Below are 14,707 nucleotides of genomic sequence, written 5' to 3'. Positions count from 1 at the left end.
AAAAAAAAAAAAAACTGCGGAAGACCATCCTACCAACTCCCCTGCTCGTCTGGGGTAAACGCCTCTCAAATGTCGCTAACGTCCGAGCTCATCTTCATCATCAAGTACGTGGTCAGCTTGGTGGGAGCTACAACGATGACTGGCCGAATCCGAAGCTAACTTTACACGAAGCTAGCTACATGCTACAAACGCACGAAGTGCGCATGCGCAGCTAGGAACGCGTACGCACGACGTGGTTACGTATTGATTGACAGGCTCGAGAAAGAATCATTAAGATGATCCACCCGGAAGACGCGGCCACAAAAATATCCTTGAACCCACTTTGAATGTATTAAAAGTACTACCCCAGTTACATAAGTAACATTTTATGTGACATTTCAACTCAGTTAACAGTCAAATGCAAGCGTACTTTTGGTCTATGATACATGTGCTCCCTCGCCATTAGGTGCCAGCTTGGCATCGTCAAAGGGTGAGTAGGTTTACTTTTTGCTTTTGCAGTGGTTAACTTTTTTTTTATGTCTTATGTTTAGATTGTCAAATGTTTATTCAGTTGACTTAACTAGCTATTAGGTAAAGGGTTTACCAACTTGGAAGTCAACCAGCGCCACCGGCAGAAGGAGAAGGTCAGGGCGGCATTAAATAACTTTCGTGAATTTTTGATGATGCCGGACAGTGACTTTTCAAATTGAGATGGAACCACGATCATGTGCATGTAACCAAAACAGCTGAGGCCGCACTGGTGTTTCTAATTCAGCCAAAGTCAAGTTGAACCACTGGGAGGAAGGAAACAATGCTTTCATTGTTAACAGAGCCAAGACGCTTGTTTTCCCTCCTTGCTGTCTCACTGTTTGTCTGTTGCCTAAAAGGATATTTAACAGACCTCAGTGAAGCGCAAAGAGCAACCTTTTGCACTTTAGCGTGACTTGAGCTGTAGAAGCGGGCTACAAATAGTTCTAAGTTTACACTGATTCCTGGTGTCTTCCCTGCTAAATAACCCACGGCAGGACAGGATTCAAGCATGGCAGTCATTTATTTCAACTCCGTTCACGAACGAGGCTCGCTCGGTTACACCTCTCTTTCTCTCTCTCTCTTGCTCCCTCGCTCTCTCGCTCTCGCTCTCTCTACCGTGCGCAGTGCACAAAACACGTCGACACATTCAAATACAAATAAAAACCCAAAAGCATTAATTCACAAAACAAATAGTCAATTCTAAGTAAATAAAATACGTGTTGGCAAATCAATGTTACACAACCAAACCGTCGCTTCCGGGTCACACTTGGTCAAGTAAATATCCAAACTGGATAAAAGCATCCAAATTGCCCGTTTATCCATTTTCTCAATTTTCCATTTGTGCACAAAATCAGAAAACGAGTCGTTCTCCCTTTTTTTTCTCCCCCATTTAGAAAACAAGTCGTTTTTTTGTTTTGTTTTTCTACTTCCCGTTCTGTTTGGAAAAACGACTGAACGAATGTTACACAGATTCTTCAAGGCCTTCTCGGCTGGCTATCAGAGGCACTGACCTACAACTTTGATGAATTGTATTAATTCGTTTCATTATTAGTTCATAACGTATGTCTTGGCTTCCATACATGTAATGTAAATGTTTGTTTTTGTCCAAGCCGACAAACGTTGCTGACTAGCTTTTATTCCAACTTGAAAAAGGCTTTTTTTGGGCACTTGAAGAGCAGCATGTATATGAGCACTACAGCTAGCTTATATTGCAGTAGCAAAGAAAATAGGAATACATCATACATACATACTGGTGGTGAGTATAAGGTATTTTATTTAAATTTGTAATTTTGTCATTATTGTATTAGATAAATAAATATAGCGGTGGATGACTGGTTAGTACGTCCGCCTCCCAGTTCTGAGGACTCGGGTTCGAGTCCAGCTTCCGGCCTTCCTGGGTGGAGTTTGCATGTTCTCCCCGTGCCCGCCTGGGTCTTCTCCGGCCACTCCGGTCTCCTCCCACATTGATTGTGAACTGCTATATTGTAGTGTAGCAGTTTGGATTTGTTGGAGGTGAGGCATTGGAAGATAAGGTAACTTAGTTTCTTGCTTTACGCTATTAATATACTGTGTATTATGTTTAGTTTTGTTCAGATAGTCAGAAGAGGTTTGGTGAAGGGAAAAAAAAAAAATCTTATCGATCTGTTAAACCAATTTAGCAAGGAATATAAAATAGATACTTGATTTGCTTCATTGGGCCATAAAAATGAATGTGGCTGGCCAGATCTGGCCCTTGGGCGAGAGTGGCTCTCAGACTGTTTACAAGTACCACCTTTGTGACCAATAGTAAAATACTGGCGCATAGTAGGCCTAAAACGTGAAATATTACACTTAAATGAAGGGGTAAAACAAAAACTACTCAATTAAAACTTCACATCAAAGGTAAATAAAAAATTACACATGCACAAATTTAGAAAACAAACAGTTCTAAAAGAACAAAGGCAAATGTATTGCACTTAAACATTAAATGCAATTGAACTATACTTAAAAATGTACTGCACTGGATTAATGAGACAAAACCCCCCAACACTTTATGCCCAGTTTGAACATTTTATTCAGTAAGTCTTAGGCGTACCACTAGAGGGAGCCCGCATACCACGAGTGGTACACAACCACACTTTGAGTTGAGAACCACCGATTTAGAGAACTACTTTAACAAAATGTAAACTGCACACAGGAACGGCGGATCTGAGATTCAAACCCAGAACCTCAGAGATGTGAGGCAGGCTGCCGTCCCCTAGGCAATCGTACTAAACTAATTCATTCGTTATTCACTCCCATGAGACCAAACTATTCTGCCAGTTGCATAAAAACAACCAAAAAGTAAAACTGGGGAAAAAAATAATTAAATTAATTGAAAATATGACAAATTATATGTCTCTTTTTTTTTTAGATGAGTAGGGTGAATATACATTTAACGATGAATACAATTCATCAATGGCTTTCATAATTCAAATAGTTCAGTTAAAACTGAATTCTATATTGCAATTTAACAACCGTAGGTGTAACAAATGGCTGCAAATAACCATGAAACAATAATTAAAACAATACAATTTTTCACTAGATAGTCAATGAACTGCTTATCTTCACGAGGCTTCCCCACCTGACTTTTGGCAATAATACAATCATAAATAACTAAAAATGTTTATTTCAAAGTAAACTTTACAAGCACCCTATGCCATGTAGCCTATAGCATAAAAGATATTTCAATTCCTCTCGTTGCGCTGTGTAAAAAGACTACTATTACTACTCATAAAAGGATAATTAAAATTAGTGATGGTTTGGATGGATAGATCAGTATTTATAGCGCCCCCAAGCGAAAATTCTACCAGTCGCCACTGGTATTTATCACGTTTCCTGATGAAATGACCTTTAGGCTCGTATAGATTTAAAATACGTTCAACGATGTAATGAATTAAACGTTGTAACGTCGGATTTGTTTCGAGGAGTGTGTCAAAACGTTATACATTTAGCGTGAGGACTTCCCACATTCGGTGACGTCACAGTCACGCAAAGATCGCTGGGAAACGTAGTTTTCTTCGAAATGGAAATTTCCAACGTATCGGACCAGATGAGCCAGTGGAAATTTACTCGGCTTCCCTCCCCCTATAATATGCAGAGCCATGTCTGCGGTTGCAGGATGTTTTGATGAAAGTCAACCGTTCTGCTGGCCTTGTTATCTCCTACTGACACTACATTATTTTTTTTTAATGATTAGATGACTGTCATGAAGATAGTCACATGTCTGTATCACATGCACAGTGACTGTATGAGCTTGTTATTTAAAAGGTATCATGTAAATAGTGGAATTTTCCACTAAAGGCAGAGTAATGTAGCAACCACATACAAAGATGACTCAATAACTTTGGTGTTGGTCAGTTTGGGGACAATATAAATGGCATGTTTCTCTCTGGTGCATTAGTGTGCTTTTTAAAAGATAATACAGCAGTGTAAAAAAAAACAAAACATTTATTGCAACAATTCATATACAATTAAACTTTCTAGCAAGTTATCTTGCAAAAAAATAAAATGCAAATAAAACAATGAAAAACCCATTTTCTATAGCACTTGTCCTTAGGGTTGCAAGTGAAACAAAGACCATCCCGTCTTGAGCAAGACGTGGGGTGCACCCCGGAATGGTTGTCAGGGGAAGATGCCGGAATATCTGCACATTGTAAAATCCACAAATGAAGGCAGTGCTTTGAATCCTTGAATCTCAGAACTGTGTATCAGACATGTTAACCACTTGGCCAGTGATTCCCAACTGTGTGGGAAGTGTGCCACAGGATTATAAATTTGGGAAACACTTCACTAAGACCAATATACTATTAATGTGTAACCCCATACTCAATGCATAGAAATAAACATATTGTTAACTCTAGAATGTTCTCCAGCCTTGATCCTAGGGTAATCAGATTACAAATTCTTTAATCACTCACTTGGAGTGTTGTGGTATTTTCCATGATTTAATCAAAGTCAACTTATTTTATGAAAATTCTTAAAAATGATAGAGGTGGTGGTATATTTAAGATACACTGCCTTTAGTTGGATTTAATTCGTTTTACCACCATTGTTGTTCTAACCTCTGTTTCAAAACAAACTAAAAAAAAAAAAAACAAGTGAGAGATGTTGCATTCGGGGGGGTCATGGAGAGAAAAGATGAAGAAAATGCACTTGCCAAGTTGTTCTAAAAACTAAAGTGCTGAGATAATTGGTTTTGTCTTTAATTCATATTGTATTTTTATTTATTTATTTTTTAAATAGAGAAGGGGGTGGGTGGGTGTTTTTACAGCCTGACGCGTCACGGGTGAGCCACACGTGTGGGGCGTGGCCTTAGAAATACGTCCACTCGCTATAAGGAGAGGCAGCGGAGCAGCTTCGAGTTGGACTTGTACAAGACAAGCCCGTCATTCAGAAAGCATCACATCCAGAGAGACAAACAGAGGGACCACTTCTTCTAACGGGGCAAAGAGACGGGACAACCTGGGCTTCTCCTCCGCCTCTTCTTCATCTTGCTGTTGACTTGTGCATCCTCCTCACCGCCTCTCGGGGGGGTGTTGCCATCGCCTCTTTAGCATCCTGGCGCTAGCTTGAAAGGTATGTTGTTTTGCTATCACTCTCTCACCTTAACCGCCACTTTTACTTATGCGTGTGTATGTGTATGTATTTTTATATTAAAATAGAGGTGTTGAAAGATGTATATTAGCTCGCAATGTAAAGCCGTTATTTCCTCTTTCGTGCTACCTTCACGTGTCTTGTTAAATTTCTAAAATTCGGAAGTACCCCTTTAATAGTTGACAAAAAAAAATAAATATTTATGACATTAAAAACCGTTTTATTTATGCAGCGATACGGAGACTCGTGAGATACGCAGCAAGAAGGCACGCGAGTGATTTTGTTGTAGAAATTTCTCATCTTCTACTACGCAGGTTGCCAACCTCAGGAGCCCGGAAACAAACTGGCTCGCGAGTCACTTTTTTTTTTATTAGGACAGATGAATGATTTCACACAAAAAGAAGCCTATTTACCCATTCTCACTTTGATTAATTTTCACTGTTTTGTTGACTCCTTCCTTCCAATGACTTAAAAAAATAACGTGAAGACTTGAGTTACTGTATTGAGAAAAAAAAAAAAAAAAAAAAGCCTTCTGTCACTCAGTCTTTAAGTATTCTCAGCATGGTGCACTATAGTGGTTAGCACATCAATCTCACATGTCTTAGGTTATGGTTTGGCATTCCTGCATGGACCCAAAACTTCTTATCTTATATATATTGATGACTTAGAAAAAATACAAATAATAATGCTAGACGCAAGTGTCTGTTAGAGAAAGTTCTGTCTACTACATAGGTTCCCAAACTTAGGAGCCCATAGCCAAAATGGGAGTCAATTTTGATTGCATCAGAATCATCATTTGCAACACAAAACAATATCCGCCATTACTCTTTGATTCATTTGTTGCATAAGGCAACACAGGGATTGGTGTTTAGCATGTCTGCCTCACATTTAAGAGTTCTAGAAAGTTCTCACCTTCTACTTTGCAGGTTCCTAACCTTTGGGGACCTGGAACCAAAATGGGTTGCAAGGTAGTTTATTGGATTCGAGTAATTTATACTTGTGGACATTATCAGCTTTATTGTGACGACAACTTAGTGTTGCTGTAACTTTGTTTCTTTTGAAAATACTTCATCTGCAGTATATATATATATATATATATATATATATATATATATATATATATATATATATATATATATAATATATTTAGTTTAAATCATCATTTAATTTTTGTTGTAGCAAAATGTTATGGATTTTAGTCCTCATATGAGAGTAAGGATCCTGGTCCTTATGTTTTGTAGTGCATGCTAGCAAAACCTACAAAATAATCAACCATATATCATCTGACACAAGTGGGGATGATGACAGCAGCAGTGATAATGAATGGTTGCTTGAAAAAAAAAAAAAGAATATTGCTATCTGTACTTAATAAAAAGTTCATTTTTCTTTGGGTAAATGTTTTAGCAATACATGTCGTAGTTTTGATATATGTTAAAAATATGTGAACACAATGTGAAAAATCAGACATTTTCTGTAGAGTTTACTTTTTTTTCCTTTTTTTTTAAATTCTTTTCATAGCGACATATTTCATCAGTTACGCAAATGCATGTAATAAGCCCTAGTGGACATGTCACCAACTCATTGAAAAATGTCTGTGTAAAAACAAATGAAGGTGATTATTATTTTGTTTTCATGTCAAAAGAGTAATGAAAAAAAGTTGAGAAAAAAAATCATGTTGTAGGTTATAACTTGTGTATGAAATTGTTAAATTATCAATACCATTCTGACAACATCAAAATGAAACTTTATTATACTAGAGGAAATATTCTATAATGTTTCTAGCATTGCATGTTTTATTTTTGTGGCTGGTCAATGTGTCTGTTTTGTAGGGGTGTCACGATTCGCCAACTCCACGATTCGATTTAAATTTCGATTTTGGGGTCACGATTCGATTTTTTTTTCGATTTTTTTTTTTTTTTTTTTTTTTTTTTTCTCCGCTCCCCCACTTTATAACACAGAGGCATATGCTTCTGTAGGCTAAGGCTAGTCTATGATCATTGGTTCTATTCATTGTACAGTAAATCTTATTTCAAAAGATCGGCTACATATAGGTGATGCAATTTCCATATTATTTTTGTGTAAATTTATGTAATATATGATAATTGACATTAGGCAGGAATGATCAAATTCAAAGAATTTATTTACAATATAAAGTTAACTGTCTTGTTCTTACTGAAGTGTAAAATAAAAAATAAAAAAACAAAAACAAAAAGTCACAGTGGGTGCCTGCCATCTATTGACTGTTTTTGGTTACAACAGTGTGCTGTGCGTTCCTCTTAAAATAATGTGCAACAACAACAAAAAATATATTGTATCCAAAGTCATGGAACAAATACAGCCTGAACAAACTATATCCCAACATTTACAGTTGCTGGGCATACTGTAGCGTGGTTCAAGTACACTAATTAAATGTTTGAATCCAGCGTTTTCCAAGGCTGCAGGTCTGCTGCTATAAATAGACCTATGGATCTGGCGTTTCGCGCGAGCTGAAGTGTGTGGAAGTTTCACTGTAAATGAGGATGAAATAGTTGGTTGGACCGTTGTTTTCCCACTTCTAGTTGAATTTGATAAATCTAAATCTTTGTGATGCCTGCGTAAATGTCCCGTCATGTTTGTCGTGTTTCCCGTGGCCGAGTACAGTACGCGCACATAGCATATCTTGCAACTGTGGTCTTTTTATCGACAACGTGAACGTTGTCGACATAACTCACCGGGAACGCAAAATGTTTCCAAACTGGTGACGAGAGAAGCGGGAGCGGCTTGAAGCACCATTGCTGTGTCTGTCCGCGCTTGCCATCATGACTGCAGGAGAAGTCAGCTAACCCCGGGTTTTCACTGACTGCGGTTGCGGTGCGGTGCGTCTTGACTGCGTGCTCCGGACGGGTCAATTTTTTTGTCAATCCACACCGGCTCCGCACAGCTGCGGTCCGGCAGCTCCGTCGCCGCCCACTTCCCAACGTATCTCGCGGGACCGTGCGCGCGCGATCATGTGGCATTTCACAACGACAAACATACAGAAAGTCTGTGCTTCTTCTGCTATGAGATTCCATGCAGCATCTTTTTTTTTGGTTGTCCTTGTAAAGTATATTAATAACGAGAGTCGGGTCAGTGCGGGTCCACTCTTTATTTCTGTCTTCCGCGTCCGGCTGCCGCTCAGTACGGCAAGCGAGACGGGCACAACAAGCAATCGCGAACATCAAACTCACAATACATTACAGTCTTTATAAAAAGGAAGTGCCGTGTCATATATTATTTTGTGGTTTTCCACCTCCAATTTATTAAACCTCTCCGCGTCCATGTTCGCTGGTGTCTAAACCGTGAATGAGCACATGGCCCGGCGACGCCCACGTCACGTTCTGCTGATAAGCTTGCGAAATAGGAGCTGGCGAGTGTTTTTTTCTGAAAGGTAACCGGAAATTTATTTTGAAACTGCCTCTGTCTTCCTGTCCCGCTCGATGTGTTTTGTGCTAGCTTGCCATTTGCCGGAGGCCTACCGCTGCGGCGTCCGGCAAAAATAGAAAATAGGTCTATCCTTGCGGAAGGCTTGCGGCACGCCGGCGGCGGGGGGGGGGGGGGGGGCATCGAATCGAGTGTCCTCTCTTCTATTTCGATGCTCGAAATCGTGACGTAATTTCGATCGATTTCGATAAAAAATCGAAATCGTGACACCCTTACTGTTTTGGTAGTGCATGATGTTTCAAAAAGTTTTTGAAACCCACTTAGCAGGCTGACCTTTTATACACATTGCTAAATCAGCCCGTCACTATGCACAGTGAATTTAAGGAGCATTGTTCCATCGCAGTTGCCTTGCAACCTTGCGAGCCTTTCTACGTGTGTCACTTTTATTATGCAGGTAGCCAGCGAGGGCGGGGCTGAGTCGCCATCAGAGAATAAAGTGTGGGCATATGCATTGTTGTACCACTAGGTCTAATCCCCAGGGTGTAGTTATTTGACTTCTGTCAGCTTTGTGCAGACTTGTTTTAGTGTCTTACTGCAGCAGAAAAACAGTAATACCTGGCCCGGCTCCAGTTTCATTGCTCCTGGGGGGAGTTAGTTGCCGGATACACCTGACTTCGTGCATCCTGTCGTTAAAAGATAAGGGCAATACTAATTTATTAGTCAGCTGAACTTAAGTTGGTCAGTTTTTGTCTTGAGGTTTGTGCCAGATGTGGTTGGCAACTGTCTGAACTTGTGCGAGCCAAGCTCTTTTCAAAATCTCAAAAAAGTGGAGCAATATTTTTTTTAAGCTGTTCAGGAATACAAAAACATCCAGCCAGAAAAAAATGCCTCCGTGCATGATATGTCAGATGAAATCCTACTAAATTATCAAGACAACAGGCTACTAATGCAAAGTGAGATCTTTCAAGGTAGTCAACAATTCAAGCGCATATTTTTTGTTCAAAATCAAACTAAATGTAAGTGGTAATGGGATCTTAGAACACTTCTAAGTCAGTAGTTTAATATAAAAATTCATTCATTCCCCAAGGAAGGAATACATAGAATTTCATAATATTCAAAAATGGTCAAAGGTAAAAAAGAATATAAAGTGCTTTACAAAAGTGCATCACTGACCATAATGCAAGAAAAAAAATGACTATGCTCCTTCGGCTCCGCCCTGCCTTGCTTAAGACAATATTAAGTGTATGCTAACAATCTAGACTAGCAAGTCCACGTTCATTCAAATTGTCCCTCAGGACAACGTGCACTAATTAGATTCCATTGGCGAAACATGTTTTTGAAAGCCTCTCTAAACGGCCTTTGCTGTGTGTGAACCCGACAACTTTTGTGAATGCAGTGTCATCTTTTTTAATGTTGCAGTCCTCATCCAGCCAAACTGAGCGTAGTCACTCGACCGACCTCAGCCGTCGATATGACGTTGGTAAAACTCATGTCCGTCGTGTTGTTGTCTATCAGAGAACTCGCATGTTTAGCGGCGACAACATTGTAGAATATGTCAGGAGCAGATCCACTTGTGTTATGACTTGGGAAAAGCAATTCTCATGTAATTTTCTGCATTTTTCTTCTTTGTTTATCACCGTTGACTAAGAATGTATTCAGAGCTTTCATCCCTTTTAACATAACATGCAGGTATACTTGTGAGTCATGACTGATTGATTAGAAATTTTTCAGCAAGCAAGAAGGTTCATTCAAGAACAGTTGCACATTTGCGTTTCCAGTTTGACTCCTTGATTGCTTACATAATATTAAGCTTCTTTACAAGTTTACAGGGGCCGTGTTTAATCTGTTATTTTTTTTTTTCCGAAAAAAGATTAATCTGCCAATTTAAATCTTAATCTCCATGTTCACCTCCCAACTTTCCACCACTTTTGAGAAAATGTGCATTTGCCATGTTATTGGTGGCCATAAAGTATGTTGTCTGTTTGTTTTAGTACAAAAAATGCTGAAGCTTATATCTTGTTTATGTATCGTAAGCTTTTAGCCTTTCCACCTTAAATACAATCTCTAATGAGGTGTTTTTCTTTGCCTTTGCTGTCTTGCAGGAACAAAAACTCTAAAAGTAGGATTAAGTGGGTGCTGGTGGATGACCCCATCCGAAGCACAGCTAGCGAATTTGACCTGACCGTGGATACGACAGCTTCCATCCAGACAGCAAACCAAAGCAGAGCATTTCTGCTGTTTTTGTTTTTGGTGTTAAATAACTGACACCGTTTCTATTTCTGACAAGAATTTTTTTATTTTCACGTCATCTGCGAAAATGGGAGCTGGAATGGAGGCGGCCGACATCGCTGTGGTTGCGCTCTACTTTGTCCTCGTGCTGGTCATCGGCTTTTTCGCCATGTGGAAAGCCAACCGCAGCACCGTGAGCGGCTACTTCCTGGCCGGGCGCTCCATGACGTGGATCGTGATCGGCGCCTCGCTCTTCGTGAGCAATATCGGCAGCGAGCATTTCATCGGACTGGCCGGTTCGGGAGCGGCGGGCGGCTTTGCTGTGGGCGCTTGGGAGTTCAACGCCCTCCTGCTTCTGCAGCTGCTCGGCTGGGTCTTCATTCCCGTGTACATCCACTCGGGCGTGTTCACCATGCCCGAGTACCTGTCGAAACGCTACGGCGGAACTCGGCTGAAGGTCTACTTTGCTTTCCTGTCCGTTCTCCTCTACATTTTCACCAAGCTGTCTGTGGACTTGTACGCCGGCGCTCTCTTCATCCAGGAGTCCCTCGGGTGGAATCTTTACCTGTCCATTGTCCTGCTCATTAGCATGACCGCCCTTCTCACTGTCACCGGTGGGCTGGTGGCTGTTTTGTACACAGATGCCCTTCAGGCCGTGTTGATGATCGGTGGAGCTTTAACGTTAACCATCATCAGCCTGGTGAAAGTGGGAGGACTGCAAGGCGTCAGAACGAAGTACATGGAAGCTGTCCCCAATGTTACCGCCATCTTGGCCACGGGGAATTTTACCTATTCTCCCTCCTGCCGTATCCATCCTAAACCCAACTCCCTTCGCATCCTCCACGGCCCCTTGGATGAAGACGTCCCGTGGCCGGGCTTCATCCTCGGCCAGACAACCGCCTCCATTTGGTACTGGTGCGCTGACCAGGTCATAGTTCAGCGAGTGCTCGCCGCAAAGAACATCGCCCACGCCAAGGGCTCGACGCTCATGGCGGGAATCCTTAAGATCCTTCCCATGTTTGTCATCGTCATCCCGGGTATGATCTCCCGCATCTTGTTCGCCGACGAGATCGCCTGCATCGGGCCCGAGCACTGCATGGCCGTGTGCGGCTCCCAGGCCGGCTGCTCCAACATCGCGTATCCTCGTCTGGTCATGGCCGTGATGCCCGTGGGACTGCGCGGTCTGATGATGGCGGTCATGATCGCCGCCCTGATGAGTGATCTGGACTCCATCTTCAACAGCGCCAGCACCATCTTCACCCTGGACATCTACCGGACGGCTCGAAAGAAGGCGTCCCAACGCGAGCTGCTCATCGTGGGGCGCCTTTTTGTGGTGCTCATGGTGGCCATCAGTATCGCTTGGGTTCCCGTCATCATCGAGATGCAAGGCGGCCAGACGTACCTTTACATCCAGGAGGTTGCCGGCTATCTCACCCCGCCCATCGCCGCTCTCTTCCTGCTCGGCGTCTTCTGGAAGAGGTGTAATGAGAAAGGGGCGTTCTGGGGCGGCATGACGGGATTCACTCTGGGTACCATCCGTCTGGTCCTGGCGTTTATGTACCGGCAGCCTCGCTGCGACCAAGTGGACACCCGACCTGCTTTCATCGTTCACGTCCACTACATGTACGTGGCAGCCGGTCTATTCTGGATCTCGGGCTTGGTGGCCGTGGTGGTGAGTCTTCTCACGCCTCCGCCGGACGAGCATCAAATTCGCACCACCACGGTGTGGGGACTCCGTCACGTTGAAAAGTTGCCTGACAACAAAAAGGACAGAGAGCTCATGAACAAGCTGACTGAGAAGAAGCACTGCAACGGCGACGCAAGCTTGCTCAAAGGTTTGCCGCCGGATGTCAGAAAGGAAAGATGTCTGGACGGCGCCGATATCAAACTCCTGGTGGCGTCCACGGAGCACGACCCGGCCACCCCCAGCGCGGAGCCGTCCCCCGCCGCCACCCCCGCGGACAGGTTCGCCCCACTGGATGAGGGAGAACGCCACCAGGCCAGCCGGTGCATTCGCTTGCTGGACTGGTTTTGCGGCTTCAAGGAGCCGTCGCAGGACGCTCAGCCCACAACGCCGCAGGACAACGCGAGGGCCATCGCGGAGATGCTGCACGAGCCCCCGCGAGTCAAACTCCTCCTCAACCTCGGACTGTTGTTCGTCTGCTCCGTGGGCATCTTCATGTTTGTTATTTTCTCGCTGTAGTCGACCGTTGCAATCAGCAAAGCGGTACTGACTGGTGGGGAGGCTTTCACCAAGGTGGGCGTGGCAAGAGGCCTGTTACAAACACATGAATTTATAAAGCTTTGAGAAGCTCTGTCTGTAATATTTACAGTTGTCTTTTGTAGCTCTCTAACAGGGATTTAAGCTTATTCTAATCATTTTTTTTGGAATGATCGAAGCTTCCCCACCAACACAATTTACTCTCTTTTCAAGACTTTTTCAAGCCTATCTGGCACTTGCCTGTCCATTTTGTACAGAGCTTGTTGTTGATTCTGCACCCTGAATATCTTGTTGGATATTGAGGATCGTTTTACTCCAAATGAATTTCAATATTGACCTTATGTGACATATGCACTTATCTTGTTTGTTTGTTTATTTGTATTGTGACAAATTCTGTGATTCATTTTTCTGAATTCTTGACTGTGACTAAGCTTAGTTGCTCCAGTAGCATTCATGCGTTTTTGTGGTGAGAGTTGATTGAAGATCGTAAACCATGAGAAGTTGTTTGAAAGCTCATGCTGCTTAATTCGAGGTCTATCTGTTCATCTGGTTTTGGCCTGGACCTAAACATACTTCATAAAACAAATCTTCTGTATGGGGGACCATTTTGACAATTTTTCATCTAATCTTATAAAGCTTTGCCTTTCTACTGGTGACACTTCTGATTATTAAAGCACAGATTTGACAGATTGTTTAGTATGGTACTTAACCGTGTGTGTGTGTGTGTCGTTAAAATGTGTTTTCTGTTGTACTTTGATGTTGAAAACTATTTAAAAAAAAAAAAAAAAAGGTTTTTTATGCACTACTACAGCATAATTAAAAAAAAAAAAAGTACTAATGATTCTGTATCCATCTATGTTTTATGCATATCTCACGTTACCTTCAAGAAGTGCGTCAAGTCAGTTGTGTTCATTTGAAATGACTTATTTCCTCAAAAACCATTTTCAAGTGTATCTACTGTGTCCACGTGTACGCACTGCACTGCTAAATGATCATTTGTGGCTTTGCAAGTGCAACTTTTGTATAACCTTTTACCAAATGTGTCTTATTGTGAGTTTCTAGACTGGGGGGAAAAAAAGTCAAGTAACAGACAAAAAAGTTTTTACGCTCCAACTTGTGTGCTGTGTCATTAAATCCATCTGAAAAATCAGCTTTGTTGTGTTGTAGCTTTTCAGTTAGCTACAATCTTAATAATTCTTGCTCACTGTTGGATTGGGTTTAATTCAATTGAACAAAGTTCATTGTCTGTAGATACCAACAAAGAAAAACAAACCATGATGTATTTCATTGTGTTGTGTAACAATTTGATGATTTCTGACTGTTTTCTCAATGTCAGGTGCGATTGATGGAAGATTGATTGTGATGATCACTGGGAAAGCGCTTTAAATCATTTCATTATTATTATTTTTTTAGAGAAAGACACATTGTCATTTTTATGGAGTTTGTTTGAAGAGGTTTTAAATAAAGAATTTTGTGGAAACCATAAAAATGTGATTGCTGTCTTTAATAATTGAGCAATTGTTACAATTATGGTATGGTGATTCATTTAATATTACTGTAAACTTCTGTAACATGCACAGTTTGAACTGTAATACAGAGTAAGTCAACCCAAAAATATTCTTTACAATAATATGCACGATGCATCCCCACTATTCTAAACAGTATTCTGATTAATATTACATTTGTAGAATATGAGTTAAGCAGCAAAATCCACCCACTTTCATCCTTCTCAGC

At 41.5% G+C, this 14,707-nt stretch overlaps 1 protein-coding gene across 2 annotated transcripts; it reads left to right on the top strand.

Moving 5' to 3' along the window:
- The first annotated feature begins 305 nt into the window (after positions 1 to 305).
- Positions 306 to 14,462, top strand: slc5a3b (solute carrier family 5 member 3b). Of its 2 annotated transcripts, none has more exons than XM_077535861.1 (3): positions 306 to 469; positions 4,802 to 5,106; positions 10,811 to 14,462. In XM_077535861.1, exon 3 carries the CDS (start codon positions 10,841 to 10,843, stop codon positions 12,953 to 12,955), a length of 2,115 nt encoding a protein of 704 aa, XP_077391987.1. In that variant the 5' UTR covers positions 306 to 469; positions 4,802 to 5,106; positions 10,811 to 10,840; the 3' UTR covers positions 12,956 to 14,462. The 2 variants fall into 2 exon arrangements, with proteins under 2 accessions (XP_077391987.1, XP_077391986.1); XM_077535860.1 differs by having other exon boundaries at positions 10,626 to 14,462.
- The last annotated feature ends 245 nt before the right edge of the window (positions 14,463 to 14,707 follow it).

Source organism: Festucalex cinctus, chromosome 11, assembly GCF_051991245.1.
Source record: "Festucalex cinctus isolate MCC-2025b chromosome 11, RoL_Fcin_1.0, whole genome shotgun sequence".
In the NCBI taxonomy this organism is placed as follows: Eukaryota; Metazoa; Chordata; class Actinopteri; order Syngnathiformes; family Syngnathidae; genus Festucalex; species Festucalex cinctus.
Note: the sequence above shows the minus strand (reverse complement) of the source record. Positions and strands in the feature narration are given on the sequence as shown.